Source organism: Plecotus auritus, assembly GCF_963455305.1.
Source record: "Plecotus auritus genome assembly, chromosome: 12".
Taxonomy (NCBI): domain Eukaryota; kingdom Metazoa; phylum Chordata; class Mammalia; order Chiroptera; family Vespertilionidae; genus Plecotus; species Plecotus auritus.
This window is the reverse complement of record NC_137778.1, coordinates 22,409,971-22,432,823: the sequence shown is the minus strand read 5'-3', so window position 1 is coordinate 22,432,823 and position 22,853 is coordinate 22,409,971. Positions and strand designations below refer to the sequence as shown.

The following is a 22,853-nucleotide window of genomic DNA, read 5'->3' as shown; positions in this document are numbered from 1 at the left end:
GACTGGGCTGAGGGAACCCCCCCCTCCCTGCACAAATTTCATGCACCGGGCCACTAGTGTGTGTGTGTGTGTGTATTATATATATATGACTTTTTAAATTTTATTATTCTGCTCAAGGCTTGTGATTCCTAAATAGGAAGGTATATGTCTTTCTCATGTTCTGGCAACTTCTCAGCCTTTCTTTCTTTAAAGGGTGCCTTTCATTATCTCTCTTCCTCTGCAACTGCTCTTAGGCTGTTACATCTTATTCTTCTTTTTTTTTTTTTTCATTTCTTTTCATAGTTTTCCATTTCATTAACTCTTTGTTCAGAATTTTATTTTTCTACTAGAGACCTGGTGCACAACATTCATGCACTGGTGGGGGGAGTCCCTCAGCCCCGCTTGCACCCTCTTGCAGTCTGGGACCCCTCAGGGGATGTCCGCCTGCCAGACATCCCCCGAGGGGTCCTTAGTGCTGCTGTGGAAGTGGGAGAGGCTCCCACCACTGCCACTGCGCTCACCAGCCATGAGCCCGGCTTCTGGCTACGCGGCATTCCCCCTGTGGGAGTGTACTGACTACCAGGGGGCAGCTCCTGCATTGAGCATCTGCCCTCTGGTGGTCAGTGCGCATCATAGCGACAAGTCATTCTGCTGTTCAGTCAATTTGCATATTAGGGTTTATTATAGGATTCTACTTCACAAATTCTCTCTTCAGTTGTTTAATCTGATGCTTACTTCTCCAATGACCTTTTTTTCTTTTTAAAAAATACTTGGTTTTCTTACAAATGTTTGTCTTTTTCAGTTTCTCCTTTTAAGGCTGCTGGTTTTAATCTTCCTCTTTGATAGCCTTGTATCTAATAATTTCTCATCTAAAGTTCTCAAGTGGTAATCCTAATAATAGTTGTGTTTCCTGCTTTTACTTGTAGTGGGGTTGTTTGTTTATAGAATTGGTAAATTTTTATTCTGATCTTGCCACTGGGGCTTTATCAGTGAAAATCCCACATTGCCTGGTTTAAAAGAATGTCCCTCCCCCATATTTTTGTTGCTTTCATCTGCCTTCGGTTTTGGGAGTCCCACTGGCTTGTGAACATGAGGGTCTTGGACCATGCTGGTAGTATAAATTCAAATTCCTGTCTGTGCTGAAGCATGTCTAGGATTATACATCTGTAGACAAATTTGTAGATGCCCTTCTCCAGCCTCTGTGTGAAGCCCAAGCCAAGACATGTAAGTTTCCTTATCTTCCTGTACCAGTATCCATTTTTAAAGAACAGACTATCACATCACTGATAGAGGTAGACTGTCAGTCTCTGGCTTTATTCTAGGTAAAGATATGGGAATGGGGTAGGAAGGAGAATGTATGGGTCTCAATTCCATTATCTTATCTTGGTTTTTCTTTGCTATCCTACTGGTACCAAAATTCAAGCCCCCATTCTGAATTTCTTTATTTTTATTGATTTTGAGAGGGAGAGGGCGAAAGAGAGAGGGAGGGAGGGAGAGAGAGAGAGAGGGGGGGGGGCGGAGAGAGAGGGAGAGAGAGAGAGAGAGAGAGAGAGAGAGAGAGAAACATCTATTGGCTGCCTCCTGCTTGTTTCCTACTGGGGATCGAGCCAGCAACTCAGGCATGTGCTCTGATCAGGAATTGAACCAGTGACCTCTCAGTGCACAGGACAGCACTCAACCAACTGAGCCACACCAGCCAAGATTTCTTGTATTGTTTTGTCAGCCATGTTGCTGGAAATTGAAATCTTCATAATATTCTTCTAAATATGCATAGTATTGTGTGTATTGATTATTTTATTGCCATTTTCCCTATATTCTTATTGTTAATCAGACGTTCATATAATGACTGCTTTGTTCAGTCATTCACTCATTCTTTCAACAGATACTTATTAAATTTGAGGTCAAGAATTGCGTTTATGTGCCTGAATAAAAAACAGTTGTTGTTTTTCTTGTGTTTTGTTATAAATAAGAGTTTTTAAAGGAGATATATAAATAAATCAGTGCAAAAAATATAGCAGTAGAATTTTGACAAGAACAGCAAAAGCACAAAAAATGGCAAGAGACTAATGTCATTAGTCTCTGTGGGAGACGCTGGGCAACTAACTCTGTACCCCTGGTGTACATCAGGACCCCTTTCTTTTTCCTTTGTAATAACTTGAACTTTTGAAGGGTGGCAAATAAGAAAGATAATCTTGCTTAGTACAATACCAGAAATGGTTTTAAGAGGCAACCACATTTTTTATTAAACTTTTGTCAGAATAGCTCAATATCAATTATGTTGAAAACATAATATTTCTCTGTTACTCATCAGCATTTTGATAGCTATAATTGTTGGAAATAAGTACTAGGAAATTTTGGACTAATCTACCATTTTCGTAGATCAACAATATTAAGGAGGCTATGCAAGTTTAGCTGTCACATGTGCTGAAGTGAGCGAGCCTTTATGATATGATATATACAGGCCATTTAAATCTTTGGGCCTTCTAAGAGTGTCATATAAAATGTATCTTTAATGTTAAATTAATAATAAATTTTAAAGGAAAGCAAGCTTTGAAATAACTTTTATTTTTATTTTTTTTTAATATATTTTATTGATTTTTTTACAGAGAGGAAGGAAGAGGGATAGAGAGTTAGAAACATCGATGAGAGAGAAACATCGATCAGCTGCCTCTTGCACACCCCCTACTGGGGATGTGCCCGCAACCAAGTTACGTGCCCTTGACCGAAATAGAACCTGGGACCTTTCAGTCCACAGGCTGACGCTCTATCCACTGAGCCAAACCGGTTTTGGCTGAAATAACTTTTATATACATATTGAATTACAAATACAGTGTTTTAGTCTTACCTATGCCTTTTTTTCCCCACAAAACTTATAAAAATATAACAAGTTTTAGTTTCTGCTGGACCTGTCACTCCTGTTTTCATGTTTCTTTATAATTGTCCACTTGAATTTTTTTTTAATCCTCACCCGGGAAGGTCTTGATGCATATAATAAAAAAAATAAACTGTCTTTTAGGAATTAAAGTGTTTTTATGGTATCATATGAGGCTTTGTTGTCCTTAAACACTATTAAATATTGTTGACATGTAGTACATTTGTAAATAGTTATTCTTTGAGGTATGCTTTGCTGTGTACTTTCTATTTTTTTTTTTTTTACTAAAAACATAATTGATTTTAATATGACCTTAATTCCTGAGGAATAATTTGAATAACATTTTATTTAAAAGCAGGTCAAGAAAATTTGAATCTTGATATAGATTATCAATCTCTCTGGCCTTACTGTTATAGTTCACAAATGTATTAATGTTAATTCTTGGTCTGTATTACCTATTTTTCAGTATATGGTGGTAATAAAATGTATATATTTGATATAAAGTAGATTAAGAATACATTCCCTAATTAAAATATTTTTCTTAACACTAGGGGGCACTGTTGACATGTGAATTCATATCTAAATTAATTGTTATGCATAGAATGTAGAATAAAGTGAAATTATTTGAAAACATCTCATTACAAACTGAGTGTTGCCTTCAGAGAGAATTTGGATTTTTAAGGATAGTGAAGCTTATAAAATGAAATACTGTGGATTGAAGAAAGTTAGTATTTCTGTGTGCTATTCATTTTCACATTGATTTTCTAAATGAATTCTAAATGGTTTTAAACCATTATTTTTTAAAAATATATTTTATTGATTTCAGAGAGGGAGAAATAGGTAGAAACAGCCTATCTAATAAAAGAGTAATATGCAAATTAACCATTACTCCGCTACATCCACAAGCCACCCCACCATCCAATCAGGAGCGAGTATGCAAATCAATCCAACCAAGATGGCTGCGGCCATGGAGCAAGCAGGAGGCTTGGGTTTCCCCAGCAATGGAGGAAGCCAAGCTTTCTGCACAACGTGGCCGGCCCAGGCCTCTACTCAAGGCTACAAAGTTTCAATTATAGAAAATAAATAAGTCCCAACAAAAATGACAGCAGCCACAGAGCTGGAGAAAGCAGGAGGCTTGAGTTGCCCCTGGTGATGGAGGAAACCAAGTTTCCGCAGCCCTGGCCTGCCTTGGCCTCCGCTCAAGGCTACAAAGTTTCAATTATAGAAGATAAATCCCAAATACCAGGGCCTCCGCTTGGGTCGCTGGGGGGCGTGGCCGGCCTGCAGACCACCACAGGCCCCTCTCCCAGGCCACCCCACGCCCCAAGGGAACCCCCACCCTGATCTGGGACACCCTTCAGGGCAAACCAGCTGGCCCCCACCCGTGCACCAGGCCTCTAGCCTATCTAATAAAAGAGTAATATGCAAATTGACCATCACTCCAACACAGAAGATGGCTGCCCCCATGTGGACACAAAATGGCTGCCACAAGATAGCCAGCAGGGAAGGGCAGTTGGGAGGGACCAGGCCTGCAAGGGAGGGCAGTTGGGGCGATCAAGCCTGCAGGGGAGGGCAGTTAGGGGTGACAAGGCCGGCAGAGGAGGGAAGTTGGGGCGACTGGGCCTGCAGGGAAGGGCAGTTGGGGGGGGGGGGACCCAGGCCTGCAGGGGAGAGCAGTTGGGGGGTACCAGGCCTGCAGGGGAGTGCAGTTAGGGTTGACCAGGCCTGCAGGAGAGGGCAGTTAGCAGTTAGGCATCAATCAGGCTGGCAGGGGAGTGGTTAGGGGGTGATCAGGCTGGCAGGCAGAAGTGGTTATGGGCAATCAGGAAGGCAGGCAGGCGAGCAGTTGGGAGTCAGCAGTCCTGGATTGTGAGAGGGATGTCCGACTGCCCGCTTAGGCCCGATCCTACTGATAGGATCCTATCAGTAGGATCGGGCCTAAGCGGGCAGTCGGACATTCCTCGAGGAGTCCCAGATTGGAGAGGGTGCAGGCTGGGCTGAGGGACGTCCCCTCCCCCATGCACGAATTTCGTGCACCGGGCCTCTAGTCAATAATAAGAGAGAATTATTGATCGGCTGCCTCCTGTATGCCCCATGCTGGGAATCAAGCCTACAACCCAGGCATGTGCCCTGACCAGGAATCAGACCATGACCTCCTGGTTCATAGGTTGATGCTCAACCACTGAGCCATGCTAGCTGGGCTAAAAACCATTACTTCTAATACACTTTTCATTTTAAAAATTCTAGCACAATGTTTTACTCTTAGCTGGTACTGAGAATATATCTAAAGAAATGAAGATAAACTTAAGATGTGACTAAGGGTGATGCCATTAGTAATAATTTTCAAGCATTTAGGTGTCTCCAGTTAGGATTTTGGTGATACCCACCAACAGATATTTTGCTGGAGTTATATTTCTAAGGTTTTTGTCGTTAATTAGAAGGCTCCATTAAATGTAAGCTTTATGTAGCTTAAGTAGATAGTAGACAAAATATGCATCATAAATTATAATATCGCACTTAACCCTGTGTCAGCACTGTTTTATTAATTCATTTCTCCTCAGCACAACTCTATGAAGTAAGTACTCACTGTCAACTCTGTTTTGTACGTAAGGAAAGTGAGCATGAAGTCCAACAGTGTACAAACTTAGACAGTCTGTTCTAGTATGTGCTTCTGAATCACTGTCACATAATGCACTCCAGAGAGAGGAAACTTAGCATCAAAAGAATTGTTATTGATATTTCAAACTTTTTAAAGTGGTATAGTTTAAAGTACCTAATTTATAGACTTTTAGCATTTCTCTTATGAAAAACGTCAGAGAACTGAATGGAGAGCCCTGACTAATATGGTTCAGTGGTTAGAGTGCCAGCCTGAGGGGGTTCAATTCCCAGTCAAGGGCACATATTTGGGTTGCAGGATCGATCTCCATCCTTGGTTGGGGTGGGTGTGGGAGGCAGCAATTGATGTGTCTCTCTCACAGCGCTCTCCTTCTTTCCCTTCCTTCCTTTTCTACTCCCTCTCTCTCACCCTCCATCTTTATCCCCCTCCCTCCCTTCTACTGTCTCTAAAAATCAATGGAAAAAATACCCTCGGGTAAGGATTGACCAAAAAAGACAAAAATAACTGAATGGAAGAATATATTTGCCAGTGATATATCTGATAAAGGGTTAATATCCAAAATTTATAAAGACATTGTACAACGCAACACCAAAAAACACCCAATCCATTTAAAAAATTGGCAGAGGACCTTAATAGACACTTCTCTAAAGAGGACATACAGATGGCCAATAGACATATGAAAGGATATTCATTGTCATCAGAGAGATGCAAATTAATGAGCCCTGGCTGGTGCTTCTCAGTAGTTAGAGCATCAGCCTGCACACCCAAGGATTTAATTCTTCGTCAAGGGCATGTATCTGGGTTGCAGGTTTGATCCCTGGCCCCTCCGAGCTCGTGCAGGAGGCAACCAGTCCATGTGTATCTCTCACATTGATATGTGTATCTCTCACATCGATGTTTCTCTCTCACTCTCTCTCTCCCTTCCTTCCTTCCTTCCTTCCTCTCCCTTCCCTTCCCTTCCTCCCTTCATCCAACCCTACTTCCACTCTTTCTAAAAGCAATGGAAAAAATATCTTCCAGTGAATGTTAATTAAAAAAAATCCTATACTGAGATATCACCTCACATTATCATAATGGCTATCACCATTAAATCAACAAGCAACAACGGCTGGGGAGAATGTGGAGAAAGGGGAATCCCAATGCCTGTTGGTGAGAATGCAGATTGGGGCAGCCACTATGGAAAACAGTACGGAGGGTCCTCAGAAATTAAAGATGGAACTGCTTTATGACTCAGCGACTCCACTTCTGGGTATATATCCAAATAAACCCAAAACACTAATTCAAAAGAATAGATCTACCCCTATGTCCATTGCAGCATTATTTACAATAGCCAAAATATGAGAGCAACCCAAGTGCCCATCAATAGATGAATGGATAAAAAAGCTGTGGTACATATATACAATGGAACATTACTTGGCTATAAAAAGAATGAAATCTTACTATTCACGGATAGACCTAGAGGGCATTATACTAAGTGCAATAAGTCAAAGAAAGACAAATGCCATATGATTTCACTTATACATAGAATCTGAAAAATAAACAGAAACAGACTCATAGATAAAGAGAACAGACTGATGGTTGCCAGAGGAGAAGGGGGTTGGGGGACTGGGTGAAAATGGTGAAGGGTTTAAGATGTACAAATCGGTAGTTACAAAACAGTCATGGAGATGTAAAGTACAACATAGGGAATATAGTCAGTACTAGTGACCCAGTGCACAGACTCGTGCACATTGACAGGAAATTATTTAGAAGGTGGCTGGCAGGGCGGGACTGGGCAAGATGGGCCGGACATGCCCTAGAGCCAACCTTCCGCGGTCCCTTCCTGGCCAGCTGCCCCTGAGGGTAGCGCTCTAGCTCAAAGGGCATCTGTGGAGTGAGTGGGGTCCTCTGGCAAGTGGGGTCCCTCGGCCTGGTCTGCGGGGATCAGGCCGAAACCAGCTCTCTGACATCCCCCAAGGGGTCACGAAGTACAAGAGAGCACTCTGCAAAGTTGCTGTCACACAGGGTGTGGAACGCAAACGCAAGTGTGCAGTAAACCAGATTCAGGGTGACAGTGCCCCAGCAACGACATAACCCATGGCCGAAGATGGAATCGCACGGCCCCGTGAGGGATCGGGCTCCCTTCTCTCTGGTTTCGGGGTGTGTAACCCGAGAACCACTGCTGCCAAGTCACTACAGCTCGGCAGCTCCTGCATTGAGCATCTGCACCCTGGTGGTCATTGTGTGTCGTAGTGACGGGTCGGATGGATACCTAATATATTAGCCTTATATATACATATAGACTAGAGGCCCGATGCACGAAGATTCATGCAAGAATGGGCCTTCCTTTCCCTGGCTGCCGGCACCGTCTTCGCTCTGGCCCGGAGCTGCCTTTCTGCCTTTGCTCTGGCCTGGAACTGCCTTTCTGCCTTCCCATGCTGCCCAGGGGCCTGGAGCAGCTGGGGTGGTGGGAAATGCCTGCGTCATCGCCATGGCGACGACACAGGCTTCCTGCCCCATCCCCAGCCACTCAGTGTCTGTGTATGCAAATTAACCCACCATCCTTGTTGTGTTAATTTGCATGCTCCTGATTGGCTGGTGGGCCTCACGAAGGTACGGTCAATTTGCATCTTTCTTTTTTATTAGTGTAGATTATTGCAATAACTATGTATGATACCAGGTGGGTACTGGAAATATCCGGGGTACCACTTTATAAAGTATATGATTGTCTAACCACTATGGTGTACACTTGAAACAATACATAATAATACTAGATGTAAACGGTAATTGAAAAATAAAATTAAAAAAAGAACAAAAACGATCATAGAAATTTATAGTTGGAAAGGGGCCTTAAGGCCTATTTACTCCTTTAATTTTCAGAGAGGAAGAAATTCTGCCCTAAATAGGTGAAGCTGTTTGTGGAAAGGGATTAGAACCTCAGGTAAATACTCTAATTTCTAGTAAAGTGGGAAGAAATACGGTGTTGTGGAGAGAATATTTGACCAGAATTTTAGATAGCTTGAATTTTATTCTTGGCTGCTCATTTACCATCCTCTGTCCTCAGAGGCTGTTTCTTTGTGTTATGAGTAAAATGTCTTCCTTAATTAGTCTTATTGGTAGTTGTGAAGGTAAGTGAGTCAGTGGATTGAAGATCTTCAATAAACTTTAAAACCCTATACAAATAAATACATATTGTGGTATTTTTATTACACATTCCATAGTACTTTATTTATTTGTAATGTCTTTGTAAACTAGATTGTTAGCCGTGGTAAACTTACTCATTGTTGATTAAAGGGAGTCATTTAGATCTCTAAAAATTTATTGTTAGGCCATGTGTTACTCTGCCACGTGTTTTTTTATACTTTATTTACTTAAAAGTAAAAAAATTTTTTTTGAATTTTTCTCACAATAAGTGAAAAATTGCACTTCTGCTTTGATGATGAAGAACCATAACAGTAACATGCATTGAACACTATCCGTTTGGTGTTTCTGATCATGTGAAATAGCATATAGGGTTGTCCTCAAACTGGCTTTAGTGATTTAACTGAAATAAGAAAGAGTTCGGTAAAGTTGGAAAAATGTGTTTCTTGACATGGTGATAGGCCTGGATTTGGTTTCTTAAACTTCCAATAATAATTAAACATCCATTTAAAATTTAGTTTCTTTTTTACAGGAATAATAATGTATTTGTGGCCTTCGACGTGAAGCAGTCAGTCTTCTGTGCTGTTAACATAGCAGCAGGACTGATGTTGTGGGAAGCATGGACCTACTGAACGGGCAGGCAAGCAGTGTTAATGTTGCTGCTACCGCTTCGGAGGTAAGACATTGAAGAAGTTGCCTTGAAAAGTTTCTGACCTGGCATTCTAACTTTTCAAGCATTATCGTTGCTCACAGATTTAAATCAGGACTTGAAAAAGGGCTAAAATTTTTTAGTTTAAAAACCAAGCGTTTTAATTGTGCCATTTAGATGTTCACTGTGCATCATAAAAACAGCTAATCCTTATCTACTTAAAATGCTTGACAAATAATGATTACTTAAAATCCTTTCTTGGGTTTAGTTCTAAAGGACAACTAGAATTTCTTTTATGGGTATTTTTACATGACATGAACCTTGAGGGCAATAGTAAATGAAACAGAAAGATTCTTTTATTTGGAATTGTACGTATAATTTTGGTCCTGTCTAGATCCCTTGATTCCAAGCCCATTGAAGGCGATTAAAGAGCCATGAGGCTGGATTAGAAAGGGCTACTCTGGTGCTGTAGCTTAGAGAGTTAAGGATGGAGATGAAGATGGAACCGATGCTCACCTCTCTGGTTAATATCTCCATTATTTTTGCCTCACTTTTTTTTTTCTCTTTTGTTTTGTCTGTAAATCTAGGGTACTTGCCTGCTTTCCTTAATTTAGCATCCAGCTTCTGTGCTCTTCCTTTATTTTTCTTGTATTGTATAGCCTGAGAATAATGGCCCTTTAACCAACTCGACCTCAAATTTCTTTAATAACTTCAACTTCATTTTGCCCCAAACAATTATTTGGGCCTTGCTATTTTTGAAATTATTCTAAGCCTATAGTTTTTATTACTTGTCTTATAAAAATAATTTCCATATTTTTATCTCTATCTCTGGCTTCCCTCATAAATTTTATTAAGCATTTCTGAAGGACCAGACATTTTAATTGCAAAACGAACAGAATCAAGTTACTGCTGCACAACCTGTAAAGAAAATAGTCCATCCCCTCTCTCTGACTTCTGTTAATAGTATCTCCATCTCTCTAGCTATCTAAGTTTAAATTTTTAGATTTCTCATTCACTTGCTTCCCCTTTGCCCATCACAATTAACTGCAAAACTGAAGTTAACTGTCTTCTGTAATCTAATCCTGGAAGTGCCATCCCATTATCTCTGCTTATTCTGTTGGTTAGAAACAGGTCAGAGGTCCTGCTTCTACTCAAGTCGAGAAGATTACACAAGGGTGTGACTGCAGAGAGAGATCCTTGGCAGCTGCCTTAGAGCCTGTCCCCCACACTTGATCTCTAGGGTCCTGTCCTTTCCTCCTTATTTCCGCTAGCACTGTCTTCGTTTGGTCATTTATTATTCTTGTCTGAATTATTGCAACAGCTTTTTAGTTTGATATTATACTTCTACGAAGCTGGGTTTGGTCCAATTGACTGCAGGTCAATTTTAGTATTCTTCAAATACAGCTGTTAAACTTTATTGTACCCCCAAACTATTTGTGGTTCCTCATTGCCTAATTAAATACAAATGACCCTCAGCCTTGCATTCAAGACTTTTCTCAAAATGGCCCTAAATTTGTTCTCTAATGGATTTAACTGCTGCTAATCCTCTATAAAATGAATTTATAGTCTCATGAAAGAATATATATAAACCTTAGCTTTTCCTGCTTCTGTTATACCTGCCTATGTCATTTTTTTACCTGGAATTTCTTTTCTCATTGTGATGTGTCCCTCCTTCTCACTGCACAAAAAATACATTTTGTCTGTCTTTCAAAACCTGTTTCAAATGCTATATTCTTAGGAAAGTCTTTTCCTGATCCCTTAAACAGATGGGAGCTTTTCTATTTTTGAAACTATCACTTAAAAAAATACTTTTTAATAATTTTTTTTACAAATTTATACATAGCTTTTCTTCCTCAGGGATTATATTATATGTTTATGTATGTTTGTATTATATATATGTTTACTTGGTATATTTATACTCATATTACTTTAATACGTTAACTATATGTGTATGTTTATACAGTGGTCGGCAAACTCATTAGTCAACAGAGCCAAATATCAACAGTACAACGATTGAAATTTCTTTAGAGAGCCAAATTTTTTAAACTTAAACTTCTTCTAATTGCCACTTCTTCAAAATAGACTCTCCCAGGCCGTGGTATTTTGTGGAAGAGCCACACTCAAGGGGCCAAAGAGACGCATGTGGCTCGCGAGCCACAGTTTGCCGACCACTGGATAGCATATTAATAACTATATGTCCTGAAACATTTGTCTAGTATTACATGAAGCAGTACACAATTATTTGTTAAATAAAATGGATCATTTCACTTCTATACAAAATTTTGTTGACTTTCCTAAAAGTGAATGAATTACATCAGGCTTCAGATATAAAAATAGTTTTCACCTTCTCTTAAAGTCTAGATCTATTAATATATTAAAACGCAGATTTCTCATAAATGTGATAAGCTTACAGAATGAACAAGATACTTTCTCTGGGTGATTGACTTCTTCTTTCTCAGTGTCTCTTTTTTTTTAAATTTATCTTTATTGTTGAAAATATTACGTACCTTCATTCTTAACCTGAGCTCTCAAAGCTTCCAATATCAGTAGAGTTAGAGTAAACTTTGTTTCAGACTTTAGAAATGTGTACTTTGTTTGGTATTGTGTTGAATAAAGAGTTACTAACTGTTCTCTTAGAGTACATTATGCTTAAGTACTGCTTAGCTTCTTATCATCACTGTTGTGTTGACTGGTATTGGGAAAGCAGATAGAAGCACATCCCTCGTAATTGTAAGGACAAAAGGAAAGTGATTACTCATCTTCATGACCAGGAAAACTACCATTGTGATTTGCTAGCTTGTCTTGAAGCAGTTAAAAACTTGGAAAAAATTACCGCTATGTTTAATTACCAGGTTAATACTTGACTGATGTAATTAGTTAACTGGGCAGTTACTGGATCAGTGTATACTGCTAAACTGAATTCTGTTTGAATGCTTAACATTATGAATAATTTTCTATATTAGTCTTAGGACATAAAATAATGTTGTTGACATACTGTAAGCTTGTCGTAGTTACAGAGATTAAACACATCACATAAAACTAGAAAAGTCATTTATGGAATGAAAAAGTGGAACACTGTCCAGCCACTGTGGTACAGTGACAGAGTGGCAGCACAGTGGGACTGCCAGAGGAGAAAGGGGAGCAGAAGAAATATTTGAGGTAATTATGGTTGAGAGCTTTCCAGAATTAATGATGGACCCCTTCCTTTGTAACGATTTTAATAATTAGCTGCTCCTGAAAGAGAGGGGAAAAGTAAAACTGAGGCATAGGACAAGTGCTCAAAATTGGTGTCTATCAGCTGGTAGGCTGACATATTAACCTTGGTAACGGAAACTTTGGTGAAATTTTTTGTCATGAACTGTGCCTGATTTCCTGCTACCATTTAGTAGAGCATAATCTAAATATTATTACAGTGATGAAGCTCTGATTTCAGCCAAAAGATGCAGAGTACATTTTTATCACGTGGTACAAAGGAAATGGAAACTGACCAGAAATAAGATATTCAGAGCCAAAAGCCATCTTTTGGTCTACATGTAATAATAGCAAATTCAAACAAAATAGTAACCATAAAGTAGAAAACACTTAAATCCTATCTAGTAAAAGAGTAATATGCAGATTGACCATCACTCCAACACACAAGATGGCTGCCCCCATGTGGTCAAAGATCCTGCCCCCATGTGGATCAAGATGGCCACCACAAGATGGCCAGCAGGGGAGGGCAGTTAGGAGGAACCAGGCCTGCAAGGGAGGGCAGTTAGGGGGCGATCAGGCCAGCAGGGGAGGGCAGTTGGGAGGAACCAGGCCTGCAAGGGAGGGCAGTTGGGGGCGATCAAGCCTGCAGGGGAGGGTAGTTAGGGGTGACCAAGCTGGCAGAGGAGGGAAGTTGGGGGCAACTGGGCCTGCAGGGAAGGGCAGTTGGGGGGGACCAGGCCTGCAGGGGAGAGCAGTTGGGGGCAAACAGGCTGGCAGAGGAGCAGTTAGGCATCAATCAGGCTGGCAGGGGAGAGGTTAGGGCAGGGGTGGGCAAACTTTTTGACTCGAGGGCCACAGTGGGTTCTTAAACTGGACCGGAGGGCCGGAACAAAAGCATGGATGGAGTGTTTGTGTGAACTAATATAAATTCAAAGTAAAGGAGTGGAGGGGAGAGCAAGAGAACCGGATAGAACAGCCGGATCTGGCCCGTGGGCCATAATTTGCCCAAGGCTGGGTTAGGGGGTGATCAGGCTGGCAGGCAGAAGTGGTTAGGGGCAATCAGGAAGGCAGGCAGGCGAGCAGTTGGGAGCCAGCAGTCCTGGATTGTGAGAGGAATGTCCGACTGCCCATTTAAAACCGATCCCAGTAGGATTGGGCCTAAACAGGCAGTCGGACTCCCTCAAGGGGTCCCAGATTGGAGAGGGTGCAGGTTGGGTTGAGGGATACTCCCCCTCCCCCGTGCACGAATTTCGTGCTCCAGGCCTCTAGTTTGTAATATAATAGGAAGAATAGTATCAATTGCAGTATCACAGACAGACATTCACGTCACAAATAGTATTGGATTATTTAATTAGTAGAATTCTGAGTATTTTCTTGTGGTTTATGTTATGAAAATAACCTTTCCTTAGTAAAAATTAGTGTAAAAATTACTAGTATAAATAGGTATATCCTTCTCTTTAAACTTCCCTTTTAACCCATTTGAAAATCATTGAACTTATTAAAATCTTATATTTCTGTAGAAATGATAGGGTTGTCAGGGTGAGGAAACTGACACACAACAAAATGTCTTACTGAGGAACCTAAACACCTGAAGTGGAGATTAGGCTTCAAGTTGCCTGACCCTTTATCTTGTGCTTTTCCAGATAAGCAGCACATTCTGCCCAACTTTCCTGCAGCATCTGTTAACCCACTCCACTTGGTCTCCTCAGTTTTTAATGCCAATCTCGTTTCTACGACGTTGACTATGAGATAGTATTAAAATGGCTGCATTTTCTTTTACTTTAACAGAAAAGTAGCAGTTCTGAATCATTAAGTGACAAGGGGTCTGAATTGAAGAAAAGCTTTGATGCCGTGGTATTTGATATTCTTAAGGTTACACCAGAGGAATATGCGGTAAGCCTTCCCCCTCCTTCCTCCAGTTTTTGCACATAGTTTACCTATTGGTGTTATTGAGTTAGAATTTGTAGGATCAGCAGAGGACTTGGTAAAAGTAAATAAACAAAGCTGGGGGTGGGAATTAAAAGGGAGAGTAGCCCAAGGATGGAGCAAGCGGAGGGATGAAATGGGGAAGGTAAGAAGAGCTGTAGATATTTTTAGAGCAGCTTCATAAACTTCTATTTCAGCTTGGTAAGTAATAGTAAGTATTTACCTTCATGGTAATTGCTTTTGTAGTCCCTACTTGTACCACCTCCCCAAGCCAACCGTACTTTATTGACATGTTAGGGGTATTTTTACTTTTTGTAAATTAAAAAATTGAGAAATGAAAGTTGAAGGCATTACAATATCATGAAAGTTACCCAGAAAAATGACATAAATGTTTATTTCTCTTTCTCCTTTAACTTATTAACAGAATATATTGATTTCCTGATATTGAACACTGCTCCATGAACCGTAGATCTGATTTTTGGTTTTGATTTCATGTATAACTGTGTTCAAATTTTCAAAATTATTTTTATTTTTTAATTTTACCTCATTTATCGCATAAGAAAATAGGAATAGGTATGAAATAATTCGAAATACTTATATTTATTTTATGGTACTAGGACTCAATTTTCATTTTCTCAAGTCCTTATAAATTGACATTTTTCTGGTAAAGACTTGGTTATTCAATATATATATTTTAGTACAGAATATCACTTTAATATGTCATTATACAATTTATATGTCATTATCATGGAATTCCAAAGAAGAAATTGTCTTTTTTTTTTTTTTTACTTTTTATTTCAGGGTCAAATAACGCTAATGGATGTCCCAGTATTTAAAGCCATTCAACCAGATGTGAGTACTTCTAAAGAACTTTTCTTTTAAATATACAAAATAGGCAATTATAGTATCCCAAATTAAGAAGTTTTAGAATTGTCAAATTATGCTTCCTAAATTGTAAATGTTTAAAGCTCTTGGTGTAACTTGTCTGTATATTATTCAGGCCTCAGAAGCTTAAGTGGTATTCACAGCTATACATCACTCAGTCATATGTAGGACTATAGGAGTCATTTTGGTTGATTTGGCTTCATGACTTTAGTGAAGGGAGAAAATAGACTTCAAGAGGTTGAATGATTTACCCAAGGCTTTGAAGCTTTTTAATGGGAGAATGAGAATAAGACACAGTTTCACAACTTACTCCAGTTGTCTTTTCCCTAATACCTTTATTTTATGACTTTATAATATGACATTATGTTGACATTTTGGAGAGAAGAGAGAATCAAAAAAGGCATTTTTGTTTTGTATTTTTAAAGAGGAGACTAACATTTATTATGCATCTAACCACTGTAAGCCACTTACGATGCTTACATAGGGGAACTATTACTGGAGTGAGTTGTGAAACCCAGGGCAAAGGCCAGTGAGCTCTACAGTGAGTTTATAGTGGACAGATAGCAGGAGGTGAGCGATCGAGGGAGGGCTAGATGGTATGCCACCTCGAAAACCATCACTCATAATCACCAAGATTACATGACATCTGGCAGCATAAACTGGACTTTGTCATCTGGCAGAAAAATGTTTTCTAGTTTATCATGAAATATTTAAATAAGACATAAAGAATAATAAGAACTCCTATGTACCTACCCAACCTGTACTGTTGAAGCTGCTTTGCGTTCTCCTACATTCATCTCCTCTCTTCCCTCCTCCCACCAAGGCCACCACTATCCAGTGCGGATCTGTGTGTCATTCCTGTGCACTTAATATATTTTTTTCTGCAAGCACATATATCCCTTAGCAGTGTGTGCTATTGCAGGTTTTACATTCTTTATGTAAATGGAATCCTATTTTTTTGTCTTCTTTAGCATGCTGCTTATGTTCAGTGCTGCTGAGGAGCATCCATGTTGATATCTGTACTCCGAGCACATTAGTTACTGAGTTGTAGAGCATAAGCATCTTCACATTGTTTTCCAAATTGTTTGTCCAGATACTGGTTATTTTGTCAAGACTATTGCTGCGGAATAATTTGACAAAATATTGTTTAAGCCATGATGTCAGCCAGTCTAATGAGTTCATCTTACTTAGTAGCATAAAATGGTATCTACCTCATTATGTAGTTAGAGTATTAGTTTCATTAAAGTATGAAGGAATTCTTTTAAAAATGAAGGAATTATTTTGTTAAAATTTAACAAAATACTATGAAAAGGTAGTGGTTATCACTGAATCTAGTAAGTTTATCTTTGTTTTTGTCCAATATACCAATGTTCAAGTCTCAGTACATACAAAAAACTTTAAAAGCTGTGTTTTTGTGTTGTGTGTGTGTGGGTGTGTACTTTATGAAACTGTAAAATCTTTAGTTATACCAGAACTATTTAAATTAAAGCTCATTATTATGTTTGTATATTCATATGTACCTTTATTGCAGGTGATGATTTATTCACATTTTCTGAAATTAAAAGTGTACTAAATTTGAATTTTGAAGATGAGAGTCTGAATCCTGTGTGGCTTAGTAATTTTACTGGCAGGCTGGTGATTGAACCACACAGGTCTCAGTTATCTATACTAGAGACCATTTCTGTTTATTAAAATAGATACCTCCTGTTGCTAATTCAGTGCCCTAAGTAGGACCCTGTAATTCTCATCAGTTTGTGGAATTCCTGTCTGTATTCCCGAGGCTTCGTGTGAAGCAGAATTTTGCTAAAAGTTCCACCTAAACTTGTTGTTGACCTGTAGGAAGGAAGGAGCAACTACAAGAAGTGCAGTCGCTTTCTGGTGAAGCTGCTTATCGATCACGTCTGATGGGCCTTACACTTCAGAATTGCTCCGGGGGAAATAAAAGTTCCAAACCTTTTATTTCACTGTAGGAACTAACTCCCTTATCTTTGAAGTGTGAAAAGTAATTTTTTATTACATAGGGACTGTCTTTACTCATTGAAACTATACAGAATCAAAATCATGTCTTTAAGAGCACCTCTGAATCAAACATAATGCTAATCTGGTTTCTCTCCAACCCTGTATCACTCTTGAAATTAACACAGATTGAAAGAAGACAAAAGAACAGATTTTTGTTGTTGTTAATCCTCACCTGAGGATATTTTTTCCATTGATTTTTTTTTGAGAGAGTGGAAGTGAGAGAAAGAGACAGAGGGAAAGAAACATCGGATTTGAGAGAGACACATGGATTGGTTGCTTCCCATATGCGCCCTGCAACTGAAGTATGTGCCCTTGACCAGAATCAAATCTGCAACCCTTCAGTCTGAGGACAGACACTCTAACTACTGAAACCAGCTAGCAAAGGAACAGATTTTGATACTTGGCTTCTCATTTTTTTTGTTTCATGGTAGGGAAAAAGTATGTTTACCAATAAAAGAATTTAATATTAAAGGAAAGTTCACCGGTAATTTCAAAAATACTAAATAGGAATATAATTACAAAGTGTTTGCTTTGGTATTATTTTTTAAGGTTCCCTTTCTGAGAGATTTGTACCATCTTCCCATTTTTCATTCCAATCAGAAACCTCCAAGTCATTCTTTCTCCTTCTCCCTTTATCCTCTTTTCCCTGTTCTCCAATATTGCCAATTGATTTTACCTCCTAAATAATTTTTCTCCTTCTACTTCCCTATCAAGTCTGAAGGACATTTATTAAGAGTACAATGTTTTCACAAGGCTGCAACTCATTGTCTCTAGAAATATGAGCATCTCTCAGTGTCTGCATGTTGTTAGGTCTGGGACAGCTCACTGGGTCATCTGTGTACCAATGGATCCCTCTCCATCTGAATACTTGGCCCTGCTGATCCCATAGCTCGTGCCACAGAAATCCTAAGAATCTCCACTTGCCCACTAGTCCCAGCAGCACGGCCAACTTCGGAAGCTTCTACAGATAGTCACCTCCCTTACACAAAACCTTTTCACGATTCTGTTCTCCTCCCAGTAAGTAGACTTCTCTCGGTGATGGGGAGGACACTCAGTAATATTCTGTGGAAACAGGAGGGGTTTTTCTTCTGCCCACAATTCAGAACATTTTCAGTTTTCTTCCCTAGTCTGAGTTATTCAAGACTTAGTAAGGGCAGAAGTTTAGCTTAATGGTTCTGGACATTCGTTAATTTGTAGTATAAATTTTGGGGTATTTAGTCGAAGCTCGACTGTTGTTCAGCTTTCCCCATGTGCCTTATAGGTATAGATTTCCCCAGTGTGATTTCTGTTTCGATCATGCATGCTTGTTTTCTTGCAGAAAGCTCTTACACCGTTAGAGGGCTACCCTCCTGTGTGAGTCCTTCCGTGCTGAGGAAGCAGTGACTGTATACTGAAGGTTTTTCCATGTTTATTGCATTCATAGGGTTTTTTTTTGGTCAATTATGACCTCTGCTGCTCCATAAAGCTTGTGTTTCTTCCAAAGGCATTGCCATGTGTACTATAACAGAATGAGCATGATGTCATTCATGACAGGATGAGTGATGGCAGGAACCTGCTTGCAGTTAGGTTTCCTCTTCAGGAGCATTTCTGTGGTGCTTTTGTAAGTCTTAAGGACGGAGGGAACAGTGTGTTCGTCATTACATTAGATAATGTCTGCCTCTCTGAGGTTCTCAAGTGTTCCTAAAGTGTCAGGCTCTGATTGAATGTCATCTGACTTGTATTCCATTCAAAGAAAAAGTCCACACTTTATTTGTTCTGGAGGTCAGTACAATAAAGGCATATAGATTATCAGCAAACAGACTTTAAATACAAAGGATCGATAAGCCCCTCCTGTAAAACTGGGGTGCACTAGAGATTGAGGAAGAATGCTGGTTAAAATGAGGGTAAGTACATAATAGGAAATTCTGTTTATTAAGCCATTTTTTAAAAACTTTGAATTGAGTTATTCCTGACAGTATGTAGAAAGAGCTTTCCCTCTGCAGAGTTTCTAGTGGATGCAGAGAGACTGTCATCATGGTAACATCCCAAGTTCCAACATCAGGAATATCTTGTTCAATGAAGATTATCACTTGCATAGAATTAAAATGTAAACAGTTCATGAATGCAGTGAGAAGTTTGAAGAAAGCAAGAGACCTGTTGACGTGAAGGTTTTCCTTAGACTGGAGTCGACTGATTGTTCTGTCAGAGGCGGGGCACTTGTTTTATCTTTTCACACCATTGCTGTTTATCACCATGAACTTCCTGTATCTCTGGATCTCATGATGGAGGCAGCTTTAACCAGTTAACTGCCACGGTATTTTGAATTTAATTAAAAAAGGTCCGCCTCTTGCGTCTATAGACACTTATGGCATACAAATGGTTAAGGTAATGGGAGGAGGGAAAAGGAGAGAATGAGTATATTAGAAAAAAGTTATTTTTTAAATTGATTTGAGAGCGAGAGAGAGCGAGAGAAACATTGATGTGAGAGAGAGATCAATCGGCTGCTTCCCCATATGCACCCCAACCAGGGATCAAACCTGCTACTTGGGTATGTGCCCTGACTGAGAATTGGACCCACCACCTTTTGGTGTATGGGACAACACTCCAACCAACTAAGCCACATGGCCAGGATGAAAAGTGATATACACACACACACACACACACACACACACACTTTTATTGATTTTAGAGAGGAAGGGAGAGGGAGAGAGAGAGATAGAACATCAATGATGAGAGAGAATTATTGATTGGCTGACTCCTGCACACCCCACACTGGGGATCAAGCCCGCAACCCGGGCAATGTGCCCTTGACCGGAATCGAACCGTGACCTTCTGGTCCATAGGTCGATGATCAACCAGTGGGCAGAAGTGATATTTTTTATTTCACATATTACATTGGAGTTACATAATTTGAGGAAGAATGCTAATTTCAAAGCTTATTCTGTTGATTAAAAATACAGGAATCATAGTGAGGACTTCATCTGTGGCTGAGACATCTTTCTAAATAGCCATGTAGGCTGAATGCTAATGGATATACTCTACCCCTTTAAAGCTTCCCACTTTTGAGCCAGTGTACCTCGGTAGGTGTTATCATCTTGTGAGGCTTCCTGGGCCCCTGCAGTCTTTACAAATTCCATCACTTTTTCTGTTCTTCCTCAGTCTCTGTCTACATGCTGGTCTATATTGGCCTTTTCTCTTCTTCTATCTTTAGGTATCCCTACAACATCACCCTTAGAGCAGTCCTTTTAAGAGTGTTGGAACCTACAGGATGAAAGTTAGATCAAGAATTTGACTTTACAGAACAAACCTACAAGACAGAAGCTGTGGCTCCTGTGAAATTCAGTAATTCTTTCACAGGGTAGGTGGTCCTCAGTTGTGGTGTTTGCCTTCCCACATGCTTCCAAAGTAAATGCAGTTGGAAATCGGGCTTAACAGTTTCATGGCTCAAAATGATACTTGAACAGATGAGTCCATGAATACTCTTTCAATTACACTTTTAATGACCATTAAGAAATTGCCTTTCTGTATTAGAGTTACTATTAGAGGATTTCTCATCACTGCCTGATTTAAAAATTAAGTTAAATGCTATAGTTCCTTGAGCCTTTGCTAAAACGGAGGCTTTTTACTCCAATTAAATCAGTTCTATTCTTAAGTCAGAAACATCCTTTGAGTCACTAATTACTTCAACTTTTTTTTGGTGTTCATGAGAGATGTTTAATATACAATAACTCTTGACCAGGGTACAAGATGACGCTGGTAGAATTTATTTCTTAGATTGTATTTTCATGTCACTTGAAAGAAGAACCTAGAGTCTGAGACAGAAGAGGTAGAGACAAAGGAAAAGGCAATTTCTTTTACTCACAGAGAAATTTAGTGACTGTTGAGAGCTGGAGGTGGGGCAGGACAAAATAGCTTGAAGGCCAGCTACCCATAAGTGCATGTTGGGGTTTCAGAAGGAAGTGGTGGGGTCCATGCAGTTTCAGCTTTATAATCCATTACTGTGGGTCTTTGTTGTTGTTGAACTTCTTATTTTGAGGTAATTATAGATTCATAGGGAGTTGCAAAAAAAATAGTGCAGAGAAGTCCCATTTACCCATTTACTCTTCACATAGTTTCCCCTAGAGTTACATCTTACAGACATATAGTTCAGTACATGTCTGTGACATATTATAATATGTGTATATTTGTCTAACCACCCCCTCAGTAGAGATACAGAACAATTCTATCAAAAGGATCTCTCTCTTGTGCTACCTTCCCCTTTAAGTCACACCCATCTCACTCCTGCCCCCAACCCCATCATTCTTAACTCCTGACAACTACCAGTCTGTTCTCCATCTCTGTAGTTCTGGTGGTTTATTGTGTTAGATGGACTAGTAATGTAACATTGTCTCAAAGGGGAAATACTTTCTGTAGTAGAAACTACCATCTTAAGTAATTTTTTTAAAAACCTTATTTTGTCATATTTTCTAATTATACATTGGAGGTCTCCAATTGAATTTTAATCCATTTGCTCCCCAAGTAATATGACAACAGATTCATTCATTCCCCTCTACCCATCTTCAAACAAAATTTTCTTAAAGGGGCAACATATTTTCCCATTAAGTTAATGATGTAGAAATGTTCCAAGAATTAAATTTTTTAAAACCTCTCAGCATTTTTCATTTGAAGAAAAATGTAAAACATAAAGCCATAAGTCACCAGTACTTTTGTCTAAGTTCCTTACTTATATATAATAATAAAAGCGTAATATGCTAATTAGACTGGACGACCTTCCGAACGGAAGCCGGGGGCTGCGAGGGAAGCCCATGCCAGCAGCAGCGGGGAAGGAAGGCCTGCCTACTCTTGCATGAATTTCATGCATTGGGCCTCTACTCATAATATAATGGTGAAGTTAGGATCGAATGAGTTGGTATGTATAAAGCACTTAGAATAGTGCCTGGCACATAGTGATCTTTAAATTGGTGTTAACTATTATTTTTATTGCTGCCGTTAAGATATCTGTTCTCAGGATGGGAAGAACTTTTAAAGCAAAAAATCTCAGTAGATTAAATCCCACAGAAAATGTCAGGTGTAATGGCTGTTATAAAGAAACAGAATTCCAGGTCCCATAAGCACGTCAAGAAGATTGGGAAGATGTGTATTGTATAGGTTTTCTTTGGGTGGTGGGTTCATAGGTGATTCACAGTCCCCCACTCCCCATTTTCTCTCTATTTAACAAACATAACTACTCTTTATTTTATTTTTAATTCTTTATTGTTGAAAGTATTACATATGTCTTCTTTTTCCCCCATTGACCTCTCCCCGCCCACTCAGGCCCCCAGCACAGGCCCTCACCCCACTACTGTCTGTTTCCATTGGTTATGCTTATATGCATGCATACAAATCCTTTGGTTGATCTCTTACCTCCCCTGCCTTCCCTCTAAGAAAAATTAAGAATTTTTTCTTAATTCATAATTAAATATACCCAGTTTTGGTATGACTATTGTGTAGTGCTAATATAAATTCAGTAATTCAGGTGGCAATTAGACCTCAAAGCCTTGAAAAAGTTCATACTCTTTGACCTACTGATTTTACTCGTAGTACTATATTTTTAGGAGATGATCACAAATGTAGGA

At 39.5% G+C, this 22,853-nt stretch overlaps 1 protein-coding gene across 2 annotated transcripts in view; it reads left to right on the top strand.

Annotated features, from left to right (window-relative positions):
- Nucleotides 1–22,853, top strand: part of RALGPS2 (Ral GEF with PH domain and SH3 binding motif 2) — a 127,969-nt gene that overhangs the window by 34,410 nt on the left and 70,706 nt on the right. For both annotated transcript variants that reach the window (XM_080648351.1, XM_080648350.1), the window contains exons 2-4: nt 9,121–9,264; nt 14,218–14,322; nt 15,157–15,207. In XM_080648351.1, coding sequence (XP_080504477.1) covers nt 9,208–9,264; nt 14,218–14,322; nt 15,157–15,207 — 213 coding nt within the window. In that variant the 5' untranslated portion in view covers nt 9,121–9,207. The remainder of the gene's footprint in view (nt 1–9,120; nt 9,265–14,217; nt 14,323–15,156; nt 15,208–22,853) is intronic.